The sequence below is a fragment of the Pinus tabuliformis genome, chromosome 5_2 (genome assembly GCF_031772625.1).
Source record: "Pinus tabuliformis cultivar Carrire ecotype Pingquan chromosome 5_2, CPIR1, whole genome shotgun sequence".
Classification (NCBI taxonomy): Eukaryota; Viridiplantae; Streptophyta; class Pinopsida; order Pinales; family Pinaceae; genus Pinus; species Pinus tabuliformis.
The window spans coordinates 832784426-832808672 of NC_142306.1; the positions used below are offsets into that span (position 1 = coordinate 832784426).

At 36.9% G+C, this 24247-nt stretch overlaps 1 protein-coding gene across 1 annotated transcript; it reads right to left on the bottom strand.

The window, feature by feature from the left end:
- Positions 1-8602: 8602 nt before the first annotated feature.
- On the bottom strand, positions 8603-10984 carry LOC149161908 (cinnamoyl-CoA reductase 1-like). The gene is made up of 6 exons (XM_089435586.1): positions 10660-10984; positions 10320-10474; positions 9808-9993; positions 9543-9705; positions 9266-9458; positions 8603-8935 (listed from the first exon to the last, which is right to left on the bottom strand). Exons 1-6 carry the CDS (start codon positions 10775-10777, stop codon positions 8743-8745), a joined length of 1008 nt encoding a protein of 335 aa, XP_089291712.1. The 5' UTR covers positions 10778-10984; the 3' UTR covers positions 8603-8742.
- Positions 10985-24247: the final 13263 nt, after the last annotated feature.

Genomic DNA, 24247 nt, shown 5'->3' on the forward strand with positions numbered 1-24247 from the left:
ATAAAAGCTGCTATATTCAAAACACCTAAGGAACTAGTAGAATGGACTCAGTCGAATTGGAGTACACAGCTGCGCCATGCGCTAGAATGCTATAATGTGACTATTGAGGAGGAAGAAGAATATCCATGGAATATTATCATTCCATAAATAGAAGGATAGTGCAAATTTGAAGGGCCAAAATTAGAAAACCCAAAGATATCAGAGCCTTTGAAAACTAGACAAGTAAATATTGGATCTGAAGCAGAGCCTAAGTTTGCAAAGATAGGAGACTATTGGGATGAAGATACAGTCGATAAGGTGGTCAAACTGTTGCGTGAATACCAGGATCTATTTCCAACAAATTTCTCGAATCTGAAGGGGATCATTGGAGATTTGGGCGTTATGAAGATCGTGTTGAAACTTGATGCGAAGCCTGTTAAGCAAAGACCTTATCGGCTAAATCCGAAGTATAAAGAAAAGGTGTGCCAAGAGCTTGATAAGATGTTGGATGTCAGTATTATTGAACCAGTAGAAGAATCTGATTGGGTGAGCCCAATGGTTTTCCAAGAGAAGAAATAGAAAGACGAAATCTAGATATGCGTAGATCTAAGAAAACTAAATGATGCATGATGTGTTAGAGAATGTTGGAGGATAGGAGGCTTATTAATTTACTGATGGATTTTCGAGATACCATAAAATAAATATTGTACTAGAAGATCAAAGTAAGACAACCTTTGCGATGGAGTGGGGTTTCTTTCAGTATACAATAATGCCATTCGGATTGAAGAACGTGTCTACAATCTTCTCCCAGGTAGTAATCACGGCATTCAAGGAATTTATTCATAAATTTTTGGAGGTTTATTTTGATGATTGGAATGTGTTTGGGTTGGTGAAGCGCCATGTTGCAAGTTTGCACCTTATGCTGGATACATGCTGTAGATATCAGATCGCATTGAACTTGAAGAAGTGCATATTCTGTGTGCCCTTTGGAATATTACTTGGTCATGTAGTATGTAAGCAAGGATTGATGGTGGACCCTGTGAAGATTGTTTTGATTGTGAATTTGGAAGCTCTCGGGAATGTAAAATAGTGTGCGTGACCTTGGGGCACACTGGGTATTATAGAAATTTTATCAAGGTGTATGCTCAGATAACTGCACCGATGGAAAAATTATTGAAGAAAGATGCGATGTTTTGTTGGGATGAAGAATGTCAGCGCAGCCTGGATGTATTGAAGGAGAAGATGGTGATTGTGCCTATTTTGGTGTTTCCAGACTGGAAGAAAGAATTCCACGTCCATGTGGATGCCTCTTGCATTGCGCTAGGTGTGGTATTAACATAGGAAGGAGAGGGAGATATTGATCATCTGGTAGCCTTCGCGAGTAGAAAATTGTCAAAAGCTAAAAATAATTATTCCACTACAAAGCGCGAAGGATTGGTGATGGTCTACACGTTGCAAAAATTTAGACATTACTTGTTGGGCATACATTTTAAAATGTATACAGATCACTCTGCATTGAAATACCTGGTCAATAAGCCTGTTTTGTGGGTGAAAATCTTCCGATGGTTATTATTGTTTCAAGAGTATGACTTTGAAGTAATTATGAAGCCTGGAAGATCGAATGCAAGACCAGACCACCTGTCAAGGATTGAAATGGGTGAAGAACCAAATAGTTTGGAGGAAGGATTATTTGATGCACAACTCTTTGTTGTGCGCATTGCCAATGACCATTTTTTTTATATCATTCAGTTTTTAACCATGGGTACAACTTTGAAAGGGTATTCCACTCAGGAAAAGAAGGAATTAGTGGTCTGCTCTATAGATTTTTCGGTGATTTCGGGTCACTTGTATAAGATGGGAACATATGAAATATTGCGAAGGTATGTTCCAGAGTTTGAGTGTGCTAGTATCCTCGATGAAGCACATGGAGGAGCGGCGGGAGGACACTATGCAAGAAAATCGACTGCGCAGAAAATTTTGCACGAAGGTTTATGGTGTCAGACATTACATAAGGATTCTAAAGCATACTGCAAGGCATGTGATGCTTGCCAAAGGATGAGAAAGCCTTCATGAAGAAATGAATTTCCCCTTAACCCTCAGGTGTCACTACAAGTATATGATAAGTGGGATATTGATTTTATAGGACCGATACAACCACTAGGAAAGAAGATAGGTGTGTGGTATATTATTACTACAACAACAAACTTAACCAGATGGGAAGAAGCACAGTTGGTGAAGGATTATACTGTCGCAAAGTTCCTGTTCGAGTATGTCTTAACATGATTTGGGTGTCCTAAGGTATGGTGAGTGATATGGGTACACATTTTCTGATGAAACAATCAGCGCAATGCTTGAAGAGTTCCAAATGTACCATAAAAAGAGTACACCCTATCATCCCCAAGCCAATGGTATTGTGGAAGCATTCAATAATATTATGGAGAACGCATTGACGAAGGTTTGTAACACATAGAGGAATGACTGGGATGTGCGTGTACCAGCAGTTCTATGGGCATATAAGATGACTTGCAAGAAGTTGGCAGGCCAAACTCTGTTTAGGTTGGTCTATGGGATCGAGGCGATGATGCCTATGGAATACATTGTACCAAGCCCACATATTTCAGCATTGATAGAGATGGAGGATCGTGAGACCTTGGAGGAAAGACTCGTGCAGTTACTAGAGTTGGAAGAAGATCGCTTTCTTGCAGTATTTCACCAGCAAGTGCAAAAGGAATGAGAAAAATCGTGGCATGATATGCATATTAAGCTACATACTTTTAAGGTGGATGATTTGGTGTTTCTATATGACAGCAAATTCACAAATTTCCAGGGAATTTCAAATGCACTAGTTAAGGCCATATGCTACTAAGGAAATCCTGGATGGTGGATCAGTTCATCTTGCAAAGTTGAATGGGGAACCATTCCCTCGAAGAGTGAATGGAAGCTGGTTGAATCTTTATACAGGGGAGCCTGGCCCCGCGCAATGACTACATGGTCTCAAGATGGTCTTAGCACTCCAGGAAGTTGCAAAGGGGAGTGGAACTTTAAACTGCACTACCCAAAGAGGAGAAAAATACAGTAAGGTGGTTGTGCAATTAAGGCAAGAGGTGCGATGGCAGAAGCTGCAACAAAGAAAGTTGTAACATAAGAAGTTGCGATACACGAGTCGCGCCACGAGGGATAATGTCGTGCAGTCAGGTCCAAAAGTTGTCGTTGAAGTCACTGTTCATGATACTGTTTAAAAGAGAGAAAATATTACAAAGTAAGGTTTTAATAGAGGTTGAAGATTGAATACTAAAGGACATTTGAAAATAATAATACTCTTTCTCCCTCTCATTTTAATTTTATTTAATTTAGAAATGTAATCATTGAATTTCTAAGGGCGTGGAGTTCTTCTCTATATGAAATAAGGAAGTCCCCCTTATTTGCAAAAAGAGGAGAAAGCTATAACTCTTTAAATTAGGAGCAAAACAATTATTTCATTTTCAATATTTTCTTTCCTATAAGTGTGACATTTATATTTTTGCATGTGATTTTAGTTTTGAAAAATATATCGTGCATTTTTAACATTACACTTTTCCTGTGTAATGAAATAAAAAATTTATCTTACTCGTAATACAACCAAAAAAAATTATATTCTTTATTGTTTACGCATACAATGCACAATACCTCACAAACACTTTGAACTTTAAATTAATGTAATAAATACAAACAATTTGGTCACATCCTTTGTTATTAAAAAATTAATTAAAATCATTATCACTCATAATCTAAAACTTGGATTTCACATAACTACTCTTTACTTTTTTTTTTTCCTTCCCCTTCACACCTTATTGTCTTATATTGCAAATATTTAAAAACACTTCCTCACATTCATATAACTATGCAAATATTTAGAAACGCTTGCATTCATATAGGGTCTCATAACCCACATGGATATTTATTACTTTTTATATCCTTCCCTTTCGCACCTTGTTTTCTTACATTTAACTTCCCCTCAACTAATGTCTCCTTATGCAAAGCTTTCGAAACCTTTCCTTGCATTCATATAGGATCTTATAACCCATCTTGTTTTGGCCTTTTTCACTTGATTCACTTACAAAGTTTCAAATTATGAATATAAAGCTTTTAGATTCCTTTTAATCTCATTATCATATTTATAAAATCTTATCATTCATCACAATAGTCTTGAACAAAATAATCATATCAATTTATTAAAATTGATTATATTGAATATCCTCTTTTAAATTCTTTTTAATCTCATTTTTTGTAATAAAATTTTATTATCACTTTTATAAAATTTATTATTTTATTATATATAATCTTGACAAATAAATATAATTATAATAACTTTTTATGATTATAATTAAATTTGACCATTTACCTTTGATGGTAATTACATTAATTATGCATAAATTTTTAGTTTTTATTACATCATTAAATTGATTATATTAAATATCCTTTGATTAATTTATAACTCCACTATCCCTAATGATTTCATCTATTAATTATTTCATCAATTTTTAATTTAATATAAAGAAAAACTATCAAATCATTCCGAACACCCACCCAAACACAAACATGTCACTTTCACTAAAACATTAACCCTAATAGAAATTATATTAGCCGCCTATTTTCACGGATACTTGAACCATCCTTAAACATTAAGGAATTTTATTTTTATATAACTATATAATGATAGTGTTCTTCAATATGTCACCATCACAAACACCTTTATAATTTTAAAAAGCAATATGCACTGTTTTTTCATTTTAAGATTTTTTTGAGATTATAGATAATAATTAATATAAAATAAATATAATTGACAATTTTATATAACAATGTATTACAGGTGGCGTGGTTTTCCTTGATAACGGTGATGAGTCAAACCGACATTCGCGGATAGCAGCCAGAGATGGCTGTCCTCACTGTTGGTTTGACAACCTGAGTTTGATAGGTTTTGCTACCTTCCGAAAAAAAAAAAAAAAACAATGTATTTTTTTTATCAAATTGTTTTCATGGTTTATCAAGTGAATTAAAAAATTATATATATTTATATATAAATATATATGAATATATATATATATATATATATATATATATATATTTTGTTTTATTTATTTTATAGCATCAAATGTAATTATTTTATGGATCTGTATATTTAATATTTATAGTGTTAATATTTAATAGGGGTGAAAAATCAAATTGTGAGTGGGATCGTGGGAACGCAAATCACTTCACCTAATCTCGAGCTTAATAATCAGGGACGTGGCATGATCTTTAATTCAGAGCTGGTGCGAAAAAGTTATATTAAGCATGTTGGAGTTAGGTTGGTGGTTGTAGGTCCTCCACTGTAGTTATTGGTTGTCGATTGTGGTCTAGTGTTTGAACAAGAAAAAGGATTGGCTTTATGGAGGCCCTACCAGATAGCTAACAATTGTCAAAAATGGTATTTTCTTGTTCTACTACTTGTTTTGCCTACATTCTCAAGGGAAAATGGGGCATGTGAGTAAAATTGGGGATCTAAGACATGGAATTTTTGTGTGTTTTGAGGAATTGTGAAGTGATGATGCCACACTTCCTTCACTGCTGGCAAGAAGGTAGTGGTGCCTCTCTCTTGGCAGTCATTTATCCTTGCAGGTATGCTGGATCCTTGCTTCTAGTTGGCTCTCTTGTTTTTTTGGGTGTTCTGTATCTTTTTTGTTTAGCTAAATCTCTTTGGTGTTTTATATGCAATTTGGTTTCTATGGCGTGATCATTTATCAATCTTTTGTGATGAGGGAAAATTTGTGGGTATAGTCCTAGGTCCTTAGCCCGTCTTCCCCTGGACTTCTCCTTCGATGTCATCTGGTAAATTTGAGAAGAGGGGGTTGCTCGTTCGGTGCTAGTTGCTATTGTGGTTTGGGAGTTTGCAATGTTGATTCTCTTCCTAGTTTTTGAGTGTTTCTATGGGAGTGCAGTCATGAGGCCTTTCGAGTATTTCGAATTCTATGTTTATCTTTTATCTTTGTCTAGGAGATAAATGTAACATACAATAGTTATATGTTCTAGACCATGGTTTTGTGATTTTTGGGTCCATGCTTCATGGTTTAGATGGAATTCAATTGCACTTCTTATTTGAGCTTCTCAGGTGTGTTGGGCACATTCAAAATTGGGATATTCCCAAAGACTATGACTCTTTCTCTATCCTGGCTACATGTAATTTGACTCAATGGAAAATGTCTGATACTCTTTGCAGTTATAGTTTCCCTGCGATTCTGGACAGTCATGAAATGCCACACAAATGTGATCGCCCCAGTCGGGGTGCTGAGGAAAGGGATCAATCCAACTTCCCTCTTCTAGAGGCAGCAACTCCAATGAAACCTACCCCTACCGAGGAACCTAATTCTCCTAATCGACATGAAGAACGCCATTGTTCGGAGGGGTTTTCATGTCATGTTGGACATGCTAGCTCAAATTCTGAAGTGTTAAAAGAATTCTCACCATGCACAGGCAACATCAAGTGTCTATGGAGTAGCTCTCAAAGGCAAGGCATGATGACAGAAATGAACTCATTACCTTCATGAATGACCTCTAATGGAATCAATGATGTAAGATAGCTTGGCTCCTCTCCAACACAATCAATGGTGTCTATAAGAATGATTGGATCATATGGATTGTCCTTTGAGCCATATGGAAACATATGTGCATTGTGGCTTTCAGACACCTCCCCCCCTTGTTCTCCACATTCATGGTAAACCTACTATGTCTTAATCTAACTAGATTTTTGGTCCTATGTCCCTTTCAGTTCTTGGACAACCAAATGGAAATGACTTAGAGAGCATTTTTGAAAACAATTTTCTCATCGACATATCCAGTATGAATGACACAATAATATTTTTTCAATGTGTAGATGTAATTTTGATTTATAAATGCATATAATATATATATATATATATATAGAATTAAGTTTATTTTGGGTGGTTGAGTGGAATAGTTTTTATCTTCTAACCCAAATTGAAGTATTGTAAGTTAGAAATGTTTTTAATTATATGTTCAAATCTATACGGATAAAATATGGTACACTTTGGAAAAGTTAATTGCCATGATGTCTTAACTCATAAACTCACAAGTGAAGAATTTTTGCGCCCAAAGGGACTCTACAACAGTGTATGAGGGAGATGTTGTCAAGTAACGTTACATAAAAAGATATATGTGTGTGTGTGTGTGAGTGTCATATTTGTATATGTGAGAGATCTTGTGTGTAAAGTTACTTTAAAAAAAATAATAAACTTTTTAGTATGAGGGATATATGTGAGAGATGTTGTGTGTAATGTTACTTTAAAAATATAATAAAGTTACTTTAAAATTTTACTTTTTAGTATGAGGGATATATGTGAGGGATGTTACATGTGAGAGATGTCGTGTGTAACATTACTTAAAAAAAAATCACGTTACTTTAAAATTTTACTTTTTAGTATGAGGGATATATGTAATTTCTTCATTGAGCCTAGTTCTAATGCCTATAGTATCATGCTAGAAATGAGTAAAGTAATGTAATGTAAACATTTTAACTCAATGAAAATAAAATAAAAATAAGAAAATAAAAATAACCTTAAAAATTAAATAGTAAAAAAAAAAAAAACTACCATGGTATTCATGTGGAATATAATATATTTTAGGGGGAAATTAAACTACCCTAGATCCATCTTAGTTTGATGTTATATTTAGATGCATAATTAGTTCTAGAAAATGATGGTGTTGAATACATGTAGCGGGTGAAGGTAAAAAGCCTGATATGAAGTGTGGAAATATTTGGAAAATATATTTTACATTCTATCTAATATTTTTTCCACTTCCATCCACCTTTTACCAGGTCATATTGGGAAAAATATAATATTAAATATTACATTTTACCCAATATTTCCTTAAAAATGGTCCACTTCTCATTGTGATTTTTCTTTATATTTGAAGTTTGCAGGTAAACAAACTCAACTATAAAATTAACGAGGGTGAGGGGAAATATTGCATAAAATGTAATATTTAGGTAAAATGTAATAATATTACATTTTAATTAGTGTTTCCCCATCTCTTGCCACTTTTTGTGTAACTTGTACTAATAAATATTGTAATATTATATTTTATCCAAGATTTCCCATCACCCCCTTTAGCTTTTATTAAAAAAAATTCTTTAACATTTTCACATAGTAATAATAAAATAAAAAATATAAATTAATAATTATAATTATAATTATAATCAATAATTAAACCAACCTAAATACATTTTAATTCTTGATCTATAAATACAAAGAAAAATCTAATTTCTTGAAATACAAATCTCCAAAATTAAAATAGATTTAAGCTTCTATATCAATTTAGTTCTAACCCAATTATAACCTTGATACACAATACTTTACCTTTATTATTATTTTACAATTAAATAATCGTTATTATAAAGTATTGGAAAAAAATATTATAATATTAAATTTTGTCAACGATTCAAAATAAAATAAAATGTGTTGATTTCATACTCTAAGATGAATGGTATGATGCAGTGATAACGACGTATCATATATTTTCCATATAAATAAGAAGACAAGTACCATGGATCTAAGTTAATGAGATCTTTAATATTAAGATATTTGTTCTCAGAAGACAAGTACCATGGATCTAAATTGATCCATGAAGGCGTAGAGTTGCAAAAGGTTTACATGTTGATATATTTGATTTGATCGACCACCAAACTCGGTATACATTCAATCTGCTAAGACACTTGGACTTATAATGTCAGTCCACGGCCGTATTTATTCTCCTCGGTGTTGTGAGGTCGTCAGAGATAGTGAAGAAAGCCCCTCTCTGTAAACTGGCCACCGTATCAGCCAAAGACTTGTCTATTGGCGTGAAGGAGAGGCCGAGATCTCTGATTTTCCCATTGGAAAACTTGTATGGCTGCTTTCTTGGATTTATCTCGTCTGAACATCTGCAAGCATTCACGAAGTTGCAGAGAATTAAACAGAAACTTTTATATATAATATATATATGGATTATTTTAAAGAATTGTGAGGGGTGGATATTATAACCATAGTGAAGCTGAAGGGTATTGTTAAGTTGATTGTAGAGTTTAGGAACATTTTAGTATCATCGTCGGATGAAAGACGGAACAATTAACTTTCTCTACATTCTCAAATTTCAGATGTTTCAAAAATTTGCAATCAAACTACGTTAAACAACCTACGTTAAACAACAATAACCTAAATATTAAAAAGTTCAAGAATAAAAACACCACACAATTTTCTTTGAAAGCACGTACTTGGTAGGCACTGGACAGCGCGGGCACAGTTTTGCCAGCATGTCGACGAGTTCTCCTCGGTGGAGGCTACATTCTGCGCACACATATCTTTGGCCACCAGCTGAACGTGTCTCATAAACTAAAATGTGAGCATCTGCCACGTCCCTCACGTCCACATATGCCTGAGTTAAGTTCGCGTACGTCTTCGCTGACCCTGAGTTTCATCCATTGAACTCCTATTAAATCACTGGTATTCCATTAAATATGTAGCTAACCAGCCATGTCTAACATTACCCACCTGTCAAATATTTCATAATATGAGAAGAGTTGGCATTCATGGTGGATTGCAACAATGGACCTACAACCAGGCATGGATTTATCACTACCATATCCAAATTCCTTCTCTCAGCAATCTCCCATGCAGATTTCTCTTCCAACGTCTTTGCATAATAGTACCAGTTCTGCCCACACCAAGAAACAAAATTAGCCCATGGAATTCCACCTGTATCTACATAGAATTTATGTTTATATTTATGTGTTGTTAGAGCCAAAGTAATAAATACATTGGTGTGTATGCAGTAGTCCAGATCGCTCCAGCAATCGTCATCGACAATGGCGAGAGGGTCTCTGTGAGGGTTCATGTAAACCGCACCGATAGAAGATGTAAATACTACGCGCTTCACCCCCATTTCTGCGCACGCCTCCATAACATTCCTCGTTCCTTTTACTGCTGGCTCTATCACCTGATTCTGCATCATTATAAACAATATTTCATCTGTACTGTCGGGTGGATCATCAATCTGCTTTTTCGCAGAGAAACTGTGTATCTTGATTAAAATGACCAGTTTCGAGTGGAAGCTCCACCTGGGGACAAACATCTTATGTTTCCCTCATAATGTTCCACCCTAAACCTCTGTCGTTTCAATTGAAAAAAACATACTTTCTCTAAATGAAAAAAAAAGATTGACAACACAAATATTCAATATGTGCATTCATAAATTTGAAAACCCAAGAAAGAAATATGAATATAAGAGATGATATGATATGTATATATGAGAGGAGAAATAATAATTACAGGGTCATCGTTGAGAAGGCAAGCCATGTGAAAGACACCATGACATCCTCGAATAACTGTGACTAAGCTCTGGTAATCGAGAATATCAGCTTTCACAATCTGCAGTCTCTCTTTCGCCCCTTCCAGTTCTCTCAGATGCTCATACTTGCCATCCTCTGTATTTCAATCTTGAAATAGTTAGAATCCATTCCATTCAAACTAAACAGAGTTTACACAGAATTATGTCATTGAAAAAAACAAGTGGCTGTTACCCGGAGGTCCTGGGATCAATTCACAGTGAACCTAGTTATGGGCGAACCTAATCAAGATTATGTTGGTGAAAGTAGTAAATATAACCTACCGGGATTGCCACGAACTGCCCCTCTGACAGAATAGCCTTTGCTGAGGAGTTTCTTGACCACCCACGAGGCAATGAATTCCCCTGCTCCCGTCACACAAACATCTTGATCTGATCTCATTGTTTATTGCAGGCCGCAATCTAGAGGAAGCAGTGAACTGTAAATGCCTAACTTGGGTTTCTTGTTTGAAGCTATCAGTTGAAATACGACAGGTGAAGAGTCGTTGGAGGTGTGGGAAATGAAGGGGAGAGATCATACCCTTTTAAAGAACATGAAGCAGGGGTGGGAAGATACTGAGAAAATACTGAAAAGGCTTAAGAAACCAACATGTTAGCTAACCTTACATTGGAAACTCAAGGTTGCCACCTAAACGTGTTGTTGGGGCAGCCTACGCAGGCTGACAAGTTCTTGAGTAATTACTTGAGAAATACAAAATGAAAGCTGAATAAGTCTGGCGAGGGCATGGGACAATAAAATATAATCTGCTTCCATGAAGGAGGAGGGTTATTGAAAGGACGAAAACACAGGCGGAGGATTCCTTCTACATGTTGTGGAAGAATTGGTTTGAGTGTTTAGGTTAAAACAGAAACGTGTCAGTCGCTGATAAATTGAAACCTCGGTCGTGTTATATTAAGTTGGGTCTGGATTGACTTAATGGTTTTTTATACTGCGCACTTTCCCAATATTTTATTCTCACTTTTGATTTTCTTGGCTGCGCAGCAACAACTGCCACTGAGTTGACGATGTCTCTTTGTGATTAGGTTTTAATGAAGAAAATAACTATTTATATTAATAAAATAAATATTAGTTTGGATTTGGATTGACTCTATGACTTTCCCACTATTGTTCTCTCGGTCGACGCCTGGGACGGCGGAACTTGGAAGGTACAACGGCTCCTTCTGTCCAGAGAGCGATACCTTCCACCGAGTTGACTGCGTTTCCATGAGATGAATCATTTGAAATTGAAACATCAAACGTTGCAATTATTACCAATTTGTATTTTCTTTGTGTTCTAAAATTGGAATCTCATTTCTTGAGTTTGAAACGTTAAAGTTACAGTTATTAGAAATTTGTATTATGAAGGTGGAATCTCATTGCTTGAGGACACACCGCACCCTTATGGTGAGTAGATTCTATAGTGTTCCGGTGAAGAAACGTATAGTTTGTGACTTCAGCTTAAATTGGTGATCTGACCCCATAAACTCAAAGAGTAAGATTCCGCCGTGTATCATAACTATGTATAACTTCTTATAACGCCCCGTGCTGAGATAAGAAAAACAAAACATGAAACTATGAAATGATGTCATGTCAATGCTTTTTATTTCTCCATGGACCCATCTAGTTAAGATTTAGAGTTTTAGTTGTTTTAGGTTTATTACTTTTAGTCTTTTAAGAGGAAGAAGTGCCGAGGTAAGAAAAACAAAAACAAAACATGTAATTATGAGATGATGTCATGTTAATGCTAGTTAAGATTTAGAGTTTTAGTTGTTTTAGGTTTATTACTTTTAGTCTTTTTAGAGGAGGTGTTCGGTAAGAAAAACAAAATATGAAATTATGAAATGATGTCATGTCAATGCTTTTTATTTCTCTTATGAGACCCAAGTTCTTAAGGAAAGTATATTAGCTGGTAGTAGCCATGTGTTGCCAATTGTATGGTAGACATGATGCAGAGACATTTGAGGAAGCTTGGGTACCATTAATATATATCCACACTCAAGGAGGAAGCATGTTTAACTAGGAAAAAATCCTAGCCACTTCCATTCATATAAGAGTAGAAAAAGCTCAAAATCTACCTGTATGAAGAAAACTTCAATTCTACATGGCATCATATCTTCTAAATGGTGTATGCTTGAGGTTTTATTTTGACTTATGAGATGGACCTTCTCTCTAGACATATTTTCTATGCAAATATATTGCAAACATTTATGGGAAACTAGTTACAGGGAACTTTATCACGAGACAACTAAAGGATTTATCTCTCTCTTGTACCACATTCTCTTTGACATTAAGTCACCTTACATGTCCAATTTAGATAAGGAAACATTGTAGTGTATTAGTTCACACTTGTAGATGCTACATACACTTGAGTATTGGAATCTCAAAAACCTCCCTATCAACTTCCTATATTTGTCACTAACAAAGTGATCCTACAGGAGGTAGCATGTCAATTGATAATGGGACTTGGAGGCATGACAGTCTGGACAATGAAAGCACCATGCCCTGCTTTTCTAATCTATGTGGAAACATATTTTGTAAATATATATAAAGATGCAGAAGTTGAAGCCACTAATTTGGAATACCTCAGATGTCGTAAACATGGTTGCCATAGATATGAACTTAGAGGCATTACAATGGATCATTATAAGTAGGCAAACTTTAATTGGCCATATATATTAAGCATTTATGAAGAGGAAGAAAAGATCAAAAAAATTTATAATGCTGCAATAATTGTAGTGGCATAGAAGAAGGACAACGGTTGCCAACCCACAAATGGAGCTGAACCTATCAATGAAGAGTCATACAAATGAAAATATTCCAAAGAAAATAAGGTTTCCCAAAAGAAGGAAAGTGAAAAGGAAGCAGTGATGAAAGAGAGGCAGAAAAAAGTAAAAGTAGAACAAAAGGTAAAACGGAAAGAGGAGGGAAACAAGAAGAGGAAAGGAATAAACAAGCAGAAGAAAAGAAAAAAAAGTAGGAGGAAGAAAAAGGGTAACAAGAAGAATAAATTAATAGGTGGGAGGAACAAGAAGAAGATGAAAGAAAATAAGAAGAGGAAAGACTAACAAAATATATAGTCGATAAACAGGCACAAGAGGAAACCCAATAAAAGGAGTAGGTTGATAAGGAATATCAAGTTATATTTGTTGTGTGTGGAGCATGATTGTTCAGAGGTCTTTGTTTCAGCTGGATGTATACCCTAGGAAGTTTGTACACCCCTCCACGCAGGGGGGTGTGGGGGGGACTTATCCCCCCTGCGGGGGTCCAGGGGAGCCCGTCCCCCCGGCTGGGGGGTTCGGGGGCTAGCGGTCCCCCGGCAAGGCCCCCGAAGCTAAAAACAAATGTAAAATTGCCTTGTAAAAGTATAGTAATTTCTAGTCAATCTGGGCCGTTCATTAGGCGGATGATCTGACGGTAGAACTTATGTTTAGTTTAGGGTTTTTTGCCCTAGAAGGCAACCCCTCTCTTTGTATGAGGGCATTGTATTTGAGGCTATGTAATAGATGTGTATTCTGTGAGCGAGAAACAGAAAGGTGAGACTGTGAGAGAAAACAGAGGATATTACAGCGGATCTGCTGTAGGTTGTGTCTCTTAATTTTGCTGGATAATAGAAAGGAAGGACTCGTTGTTCGGGGTGGACATAGCCCAAACTGGGTGAACCACGTATATCTGTGTCTCTCTTGTTTTATGCGTTTTCTGTGTTTATATTTCGCAATATTTTATGTGTTCCATTGCTCCGTAATATATAATTTTCTAACAACTGGTATCAGAGCCAAAGGTCTATTTGGCTGATAAACTCGCAAGAAAGAAGGGTTTCTCGTTCGAGTGGGAGCAATGGCAGAAGATGGTAAGTTTAGGGTCGAGAAATTTAATGGCCAAAACTTCTCACTGTGGAAGATGCAGATGGAAGATTATCTGTATCAGAAAGATCTATACTTACCATTGGGTGGAAAAGCAAAGATGCCGACGGGTATGAAAGATGAAGAATGGAACCTTCTCGATAGAAAGGCACTCGGAACAATACGGTTGTGCCTTGCAGCATCGATCGCCTTCAACATTTCGAAGGAAACAACGACAGAGGGTTTGATTAAGGCGTTGGAGAAACTATATGAAAAACGCTCAGCCTCAAACAAGGTATTTCTTATGAAACAGTTATTTAATATGAAGATGTCGAAAGTTGGATCTGTTGCAGATCATTTAAATGATTTTAATACTATTACAAGTCAGTTATGTTCTGTAGGGGTAAACTTTGATGATGAAGTTAGAGCTGTGTTATTCTTGTGCTCATTTCCAGAAAGTTAGAATGGTTTAGTAATGGCCATTAGTAACTCTGTGTCTGGATCTAGTATTTTAAAGTTTGATGATGTTGTCGGTGCTATCCTTAGCGAGGAAATGCGACGGAAAAGCTCCGGTGAGACATCGGGAAATGCTTTGAGTGTAAAGTCTAGGGGAAGAAAAATGGAAAGAGGAAAGAGCTCAGGATATCACAATAAATCAAGGAAAGGCAGATCCAACTCTAGATCAGGGATAGTGTGCTGGAAATGCGGAAAGAAAGGACACCTAAAGAAAGACTGTAGATCTCAGAAGGGAAAAGAAGGAGATTCACAATAAGAAAACGATCATGAAGCAAATGTGGTAGGTGAGGTGTTACAAGATGATTTGATTCTTTCTTTCGAAAATATTACTGATTCGTGGGTGGTAGATTCAGGGACCTCATTCCATGCCACACCTGATAAGAAATACTTTCATGACTATGTTCAAGGAAATTTTGGACAAGTTCATTTGGGTGATGATAAACCCTGTAAAATTGTTGGAATGGGTAAGGTTCTTGTAAAACAGCAGAATGGAAACCAATGACTACTAAAGGAGGTAAGGCATGTTCCAGATCTAAAGAAAAATCTGATTTCAACAAGGTAGTTAGGCGGTGAAGGTTGTGTGACAACTTTCACAGATAAAGCTTGGAAGGTCACCAAAGGAGCCCTGGTAATAGCAAAAGGCAAAAAGGTTGGTACATTGTATTTATTCAATGGTATTTCTAACTCTGTTAATGCTTTAACTTCCAAAGGGTAGATGTAGCATTATGGCATAATAGGCTCGACACATGAGTGAAAAGGGGATGAAGATTCTTCACTCAAGGAATTTGTTGCCGGGTTTGAAGAATGTTGATTTGGACTTCTGTGAGAATTGCATTTATGGAAAACAGAAGAGAGTCAGATTTCACAGAATTGGGAAGGAAAAGAAGAATGAAAAATTAGAGCTTATGCATACAGATGTATGGGGACCTGCTCAGGTATCATCTCTCGGTGGCTCTCATTATTATGTTACTTTTATTGATGATGCAACTAGAAAAACTTGGATTTATTGTATTAAGAATTAATCTGATGTATTTGATACTTTCAAGAAATGGAAAGCTTTGGTTGAGATTGAGATAGGAAAGAAATTGAAGTGACTTAGATCAGACAATGGAGGTGAATATTGCAGCAAAGAGTTTGATAGATAATGTTCAGAGCATGGAATTCGCAGAGAGAAGACAGTTCCAAGAACACCACAAGAAAATGGTGTGTCAGAAAGGATGAATAGAACAATCATGGAGCGTGCAAGGTGCATGAGATTGCATGCAGGATTGCCTTTACAGTTTTGGGCAGATGCTGTAGATACTGTTGTTTATCTAATAAACAAATGGCCTTCAAGTTCCTTGGATGGTGGTGTTCCGGAGGAAGCATGGATAGGTAAAAAGGTAAACTACTCTTTTTTAAAGCCTTTTGGTTGTGAGGCCTTTGTCCATATTGATAAAGAAAATAGAACAAAGCTTGAGGCAAAGTCAAAGAAATGTACTTTTATTGGATATGGTGTTAATGATTTTGGTTATCGCTTATATGATTATGAAAATCACAAAATCATTAGGAGTAGAGATGTAATATTCAATGAAAAGGTCTTGTATAAGAATCAGTTGCAGGAAAAGAAACAGGAAAAAGAAAACAAGGAATACGCAGTTCTTGATGAAATCACTGAAAAAGTAAAGGTGCCTGAAAATAATAATAATCAACAACCACAACAGCAGCAACCACCACAACAGCAACAGGCACCCCAAACACCTGAAAGTGGTGTTAGAAGATCTACCAGGATAAGTAGACCCCCTGAACGATACTCTCCTTCATTATATTATTTATTGTTGACTGATTCCAGTGAACCCGAATGTTATGAAGAAGCAATGCAAGTTGAAAGCAGGAAGAAGTGGGAGGTAGCCATGGAAGAAGAGATGGACTCCTTAATGCATAACCAGACTTGGGACTTAGTCAGGTTGCCTGCAGGTAAAACTACATTGCAGAATAAATGTGTTTACAGGTTGAAGGAAGAAGATGGAGGAAAACAGAGGTACAAAGCTAGACTTGTGGTGAAGGGGTTTACACAGAAGAAAGGTATTGATTTTGATGAAATATTTTCTCATGTTGCTAAAATGACTTCAATCAGAACTATTTTAAGTCTAGTGGCAGTTGAAGATTTGCATCTTGAGCAGTTAGATGTAAAGACAGCCTTTCTCCATGGGGATTTGGAGGAAGAGATATATATGCAGCAACCACAAGGATATGAAGTGAAAGGGAAGGAGAAACTAGTGTGCAGGTTGAAGAAGAGCTTGTATGGCTTAAAACAGGGTCCAAGGCAGTGGTATCTAAAATTTGACAAGTTTATGTCTGAACAAGGTTATACTAGATGTCACTCTGATCATTGTGTTTATCTGAAAAAGCAAAATGATGGAAGCTATATTATATTGTTATTGTACGTAGATGACATGCTTGTTGAAATATCTAACATGCAGGAAATAAATGTGCTCAAAAGAAAATTGGCAAATTCATTTGCAATGAAGGATTTGGGAGCTGCAAAACAAATCCTTGGTATGAGAATAACTAGAGACAGGAAAAATCGCAAATTAACATTGTCTCAGAATGAGTACATACAAAAGGTGTTGAAAAGATTTAACATGCACAATGCAAAATCAATTAGTACACCTTTTGTTAGCCATTTCAAACTTAGTAAGGAAATGTGCCCAAAGACCCAAGAAGACATGGATTATATGTCTAAAGTTCCATATGCATCAGCAGTTGGAAGCTTAATGTATGCAATGGTCTGCACAAGGCCTGATATTGCACATGCAGTGGGAGTTGTAAACAGGTACATGAACAATCCAGGAAAGGAACATTGGATGGCAGTGAAATGGATTCTCAGATATTTGAAAGGTACCACAAATCAAGAATTATGCTTTGGTGGTTCAAACATATCCGTACAGGGATATGTTGATGCAGATATGGCAGGTGATAGAGATAACAGGAGGAGCACTACAGGATATGTATTTACTGTTGGTGGAACAGCTGTCAGTTGGGTTTCAAAAATCCAAAGTGTTGTTGCACTTTCAACAACAGAAGCAGAGTGTGTTGCTGCTATAGAGGCTAGCAAAGAAATGATTTGGTTACAAAGGTTTATGGGTGAATTGGGTAAGAAGCATGATATGGGCACGTTATACAGTGATAGCCAAAGTGTCATTCATCTTGCAAATAAAGAGTATCATGAACAGTGACTTCAACGACTACTTTTGGACCTGACTGCACGACATTATCCCTCGTGGCGCGACTCGTGTATCGCAACTTCTTATGTTACAAATTTCTTCGTTGCAGCTTCTGCCATCGCACCTCTTGCCTCAAATGTGCAACCACCTTACTGTATTTTTCTCCTCTTTGGGCAATGCAGTTTAAAGTCCCACTCCCCTTTGCAACTTCCTGGAGTGCTAAGACCATCTTGAGACCATGTAGTCATTGCGCGGGGCCAGGCTCCCCTGTATACAGATTCAACCAGCTTCCATTCACTCTTCGAGGGAATGGTTCCCCATTCAACTTTGCGAGATGAACTGCTCCACCATCCAGGATTTTCTTAGTAGCATATGGCCTTAACTAGTGCATTTGAAATTCCCTGGAAATTTGTGAATTTGCTATCATATAGAAACACCAAATCATCCTCCTTGAAAGTATGCAGCTTAATATGCATATCATGCCACGATTTTTCTCATTCCTTTTACACTTGCTGGTGAAATACTGCAAGAAAGCGATCTTCTTCCAACTCCAGTAACTGTGCGAGTCGTTCCTCCAAGGTCTCACGATCCTCCATCTCTATCAATGCTTAAATATGCGGGCTTGGTACAATGTATTCCATAGGCATCATCGCCTCGATCCCATAGACCAACCTAAAAAGAGTTTGGCCTGCCAACTTCTTGCAGGTCATCTTATATGCCCATAGAACTGCTGGTACACGCACATCCCAGTCATTCCTATATGTGTTACAAACCTTCGTCAATGCGTTCTCCATAATATTATTGAATGCTTCCACAATACCATTGGCTTGCGGATGATAGGGTGTACTCTTTTTATGGTACATTTGGAACTCTTCAAGCATTGCGCTGATTGTTTCATCAGAAAATGTGTACCCATATCACTCACCATACCTTAGGACACCCAAATCATGTTAAGACATACTTGAACAGGAACTTTGCGACAATATAATCCTTCACCAACTGTGCTTCTTCCCATCTGGTTAAGTTTGTTGTTGTAGTAATAATATACCGCACACCTATCTTCTTTCCTAGTGGTTGTATCGGTCCTATAAAATCAATATCCCACTTATCATATACTTGTGGTGACACCTGAGGGTTAAGGGGAAATTCTTTTCTTCATGAAGGCTTTCTCGTCCTTTGGCAAGCATCACATGCCTTGCAATATTCTTTAGAATCCTTATGTAATGTCTGACACCATAAACCTTCCTGCAAAATTTTATGCGCAGTCAATTTTCTTGCATAGTGTCCTCCCGCTGCTCCTCCATGTGCTTCATCGAGGATACTATCACACTCAAACTCTAGAACATACCTTTGCAATATTTCATATGTTCCCATCTGAGAACGAGTATCATGAACAGTGACTTCACTGACTACTTTTGGACCTGACTGCACGACATTATCCCTCATGGGGAGACCTGCACTACAGTGGTCTCCTATCCATCTGTGCATGGCTAATCAATAAAAGATTATTCCGATGGGGCACTTATATGGTGTAATGGTAGACATTGAGGGTGCAAGTGCACTGGTTGACTTTAAGGTCATTGAAATAGTGGATGATAGTAACCCTTACCCCGTGCTACTGGGAATTTACTGGGATTTTGACATGGATGCAATAATCAGCTTAAAGAAGTGAAAGATCATTTTTGAAAGGAAGGCACTCAGGGTTGTAGTACCACTAGACCCTGCTGAGGGAGCATGCTATATTAAAATTGTTCGTGACTTTGTGGAGGATGATGATGATCTGAATCAGATATACAAGATCACAGTGCAAAACAAAGAATGGATCAATCCTATAGCCAATGGGTGAATTGCGTGGGATAAGGAAATCTCCTGCACCTCAGATTCAGATGAAGAAATTGAGCACTGGAACAATCGGTTGCATGAAGTATCTACGCTCTGATGTAATATGATGACCAAATCACTGAGCTATGTTTCAACTGAGGTAAGAAAGCATCCACATTATGATGGTTTGACTGATGTGGATATGTTTTTAGATGAATTTAAAATACAAGTACCTGAAGAACATCAATTCCAAACACTGGAGTTGACACTACGCGCTATGCCTGCTCGTTGGTGGGGTACGCACAAGGAGAGCTTTGTTTGATGGAAGGAATATAGAAGAATGATGAGATTAAGGTTTGGGTATACTAATACCCAAATGACAGAGAAGTACAGTGGGAAGGATGATCTACATAATCATTTGGCATGATGGACTAAGGCCTGGGGAACAGAACCACAACCAAAATGGGTGCACATTTTTTGTCATACCTTAGATACAATCCCTATGAAATGGTATTTAGAAACAGAGCTTCTCCATGGCATAGCAGAGTGGGACATATTAAGATAAAGTGTTCTATTGACTTTTAGCTTTGAGGATGGGTTTGAATGCATTGACGAAGCGCTCCAGGAGATAAAAGCTGCTATATTCAAAACACCTAAGGAACTAGAAGAATAGACTCAGTCGAATTGGAGTACACAGCTGCGTCATGCGCTAGAATGCTATAATGTGACTATTGAGGAGGAAGAAGAATATCCATGGAATATTATCATTCCATAAATATAAGGATAGTGCAAATTTGAAGGGCCAAAATTAGAAAACCCAAAGATATCAGAGCCTTTGAAAACTAGACAAGTAAATATTGAATCTGAAGCAGAGCCTAAGTTTGCAAAGATAGGAGACTATTGGGATGAAGAAACAGTCGATAAGGTGGTCAAACTATTGCGTGAATACCAGGATCTATTTCCAACAAATTTCTCGAATCTGAAGGGGATCATTGGAGATTTGGGCGTTATGAAGATTGTGTTGAAACTTGATGCGAAGCCTGTTAAGCAAAGACCTTATCGGCTAAATCCAAAGTAGAAAGAAAAGGTGTGCCAAGAGCTTGATAAGATGCTGAATGTCAGTATTATTGAACCAGTATAAGAATCTGATTGGGTGAGCCCAATGGTTTTCCAAGAGAAGAAATAGAAAGACGAAATCTAGATATGCGTAGATCTAAGAAAACTAAATGATGCATGTGTTAGAGAATGTTGGAGGATAGGAGGCTTATTCATTTACTGATGGATTTTTGAGATACCATGAAATAAAGATCGAACTAGAGGATCAAAGTAGGACAACCTTTGCGATGAAGTGGGGTTACTTTCAGTATACAATAATGTCATTCGGATTGAAGAACGTGTCTGCAATCTTCTCCCAGGTAGTAATCACGGCATTCAAGGAATTTATTCATAAATTTTCGGAGGTTTATTTTGATGATTGGAATGTGTTTGGGTTGGTGAAGCGCCATGTTGCAAGTTTGCACCTTATGCTGGATACATGCTATAGATATCAGATCGCATTGAACTTGAAGAAGTGCATATTCTGTGTGCCCTTTGGAATATTACTTGGTCATGTAGTATGTAAGCAAGGATTGATGGTGGACCCTGTGAAGATTGTTTTGATTGTGAATTTGGAAGCTTTCGGGAATGTAAAATAGTTGTGCATGACCTTGGGGCACACTGGGTATTATAGAAGTTTTATCAAGGTGTATGCTCAGATAACCGCATCGATGGAAAAATTATTGAAGAAAGATGCGATGTTTTATTGGGATGAAGAATGTCAGCGCAGCATGGATGTATTGAAGGAGAAGATGGTGATTGTGCCTATTTTGGTGTTTCCAAACTGGAAGAAAGAATTCCACGTCCATGTGTATCCCTCTTGCATTGCGCTAGGTGTGGTATTAACATAGGAAGGAGAGGGAGATATTGATCATCTAGTAGCCTTCGCGAGTAGAAAGTTGTCAAAAGCTAAAAATAATTATTCCACTACAAAGAGCGAAGGATTGTTGATGGTCTACACGTTGCAAAAATTTAGACATTACTTGTTGGGCATACATTTTAAAATGTATACAGATCACTCTGCATTCAAGTACCTGGTCAATAGTCCTGTTTTGGGGGTGAAAATCTTCCGATCGTTATTATTGTTTCAAGAGTATGACTTTGAAGTAATTATGAAGCCTGGAAGATCGAATGCAACACTACACCACCTGTCAAGGATTGAAATGGGTGAAGAACCAAATAGTTTGGAGGAAGGATTATTTGATGCACAACTCTTTGTTGTGCGCATTGCCAATGACCATTATTTTTATATCATTCAGTTTTTAACCACGGGTACAACTTTGAAAGGGTATTCCACTCAGGAAAATAAGGAATTAGTGGTCTGCTCTATAGACTTTTCGGTGATTTCGGGTCACTTGTATAAGATGGGAACATATGAAATATCGCAAAGGTATGTTCCAGAGTTTGAGTGTGCTAGTATCCTCGATAAAGCACATGGAGGAGCGGCGGGAGGACACTATGCAAGAAAATCGACTGCGCAGAAAATTTTGCACGAAGGTTTATGGTGTCAAACATTACATAAGGATTCTAAAGCATACTGCAAGGCATGTGATGCTTGCCAAAGGATGAGAAAGCCTTCATGAAGAAATGAATTTCCCCTTAACCCTCAGGTGTCACTACAAGTATATGATAAGTGGTATATTGATTTTATAGGACCGATACAACCACTAGGAAAGAAGATAGGTGTGTGGTATATTATTACTACAACAACAAACTTAACCAGATGGGAAGAAGCACAGTTGGTGAAGGATTATACTGTCGCAAAGTTCCTGTTCGAGTATGTCTTAACATGATTTGGGTGTCCTAAGGTATGGTGAGTGATATGGGTACACATTTTCGGATGAAACAATCAGCGCAATGCTTGAAGAGTTCCAAATGTACCATAAAAAGAGTACACCCTATCATCCCCAAGCCAATGGTATTGTGGAAGCATTCAATAATATTATGGAGAACGCATTGACGAAGGTTTGTAACACATAGAGGAATGACGGGGATGTGCGTGTACCAGCAGTTCTATGGGCATACAAGATGACCTGCAAGAAGTTGGCAGGCCAAACTCTGTTTAGGTTGGTCTATGGGATCAAGGCGATGATGCCTATGGAATACATTGTACCAAGCCCGCATATTTCAGCATTGATAGAGATAGAGGATCGTGAGACCTTGGAGGAACGACTCGTGCAGTTACTGGAGTTGGAAGAAGATCGCTTTCTTGCAGTATTTCACCAGCAAGTGCAAAAGGAATGAGAAAAATCGTGGCATGATATGCATATTAAGCTACATACTTTCAAGGTGGATGATTTGGTGTTTCTATATGACAGCAAATTCACAAATTTCCAGGGAATTTCAAATGCACTAGTTAAGGCCATATGCTACTAAGGAAATCCTAGATGGTGGAGCAGTTCATCTTGCAAAGTTGAATGGGGAACCATTCCCTCGAAGAGTGAATGGAAGCTGGTTGAATCTGTATACAGGGGAGCCTGGCCCCGCGCAATGACTACATGGTCTCAAGATGGTCTTAGCACTCTAGGAAGTTGTAAAGGGGAGTGGAACTTTAAACTGCACTACCCAAAGAGGAGAAAAATACAGTAAGGTGGTTGCGCAATTGAGGCAAGAGGTGCGATGGCAGAAGCTGCAACGAAGAAAGTTGTAACATAAGAAGTTGCGATACACGAGTCGCGCCACGAGGGATAATGTCGTGCAGTCAGGTCCAAAAGTTGTCGTTGAAGTCACTGTTCATGATACTATTTAAAAGAGAGAAAATATTACAAAGTAAGGTTTTAATAGAGGTTGAAGATTGAATATTGTACTAAAGGACATTTGAAAATAATAATACTCTTTCTCCCTCTCATTTTAATTTTATTTAATTTAGAAATGTAATCATTGAATTTCTAAGGGCGTGGAGTTCTTCTCTATATGAAATAAGGAAGTCCCCCTTATTTGCAAAAAGAGGAGAAAGCTATAACTCTTTAAATTAGGAGCAAAACAATTATTTCATTTTCAATATTTTCTTTCTTATAAGTGTGCCATTTATATTTTTGCATGTGATTTTAGTTTTGAAAAATATACCGTGCATTTTTAACATTACACTTTTCCTGTGTAATGAAATAAAAAATTTATCTTACTCGTAATACAACCAAAAAAAATTATATTCTTTATTGTTTACGCATACAATGCACAATACCTCACAAACACTTTGAACTTTAAATCAACGTAATAAATACAAACGATTTGGTCACATCCTTTGTTATTAAAAAATTAATTAAAATCATTATCACTCATAATCTAAAACTTGGATTTCACATAACTACTCTTTACTTTTTTTTTCCTTCCCCTTCACACCTTATTGTCTTATATTGCAAATATTTAAAAACACTTCCTCACATTCATATAACTAT

Bases quoted from the DNA above. Each gene is read 5' to 3' on its own strand.
- LOC149161908 (XM_089435586.1), bottom strand. From the start codon at position 10,777: ATGAGATCAGATCAAGATGTTTGTGTGACGGGAGCAGGGGAATTCATT. The intron at 10,475-10,659 runs GTAGGTTATATT...ATTGAAATACAG, and splicing joins GGCAGTTCGTGGCAATCCCG to AGGATGGCAAGTATGAGCAT. The intron at 8,936-9,265 runs GTACGTGCTTTC...GAATGCTTGCAG, and splicing joins CGCTGTCCAGTGCCTACCAA to ATGTTCAGACGAGATAAATC.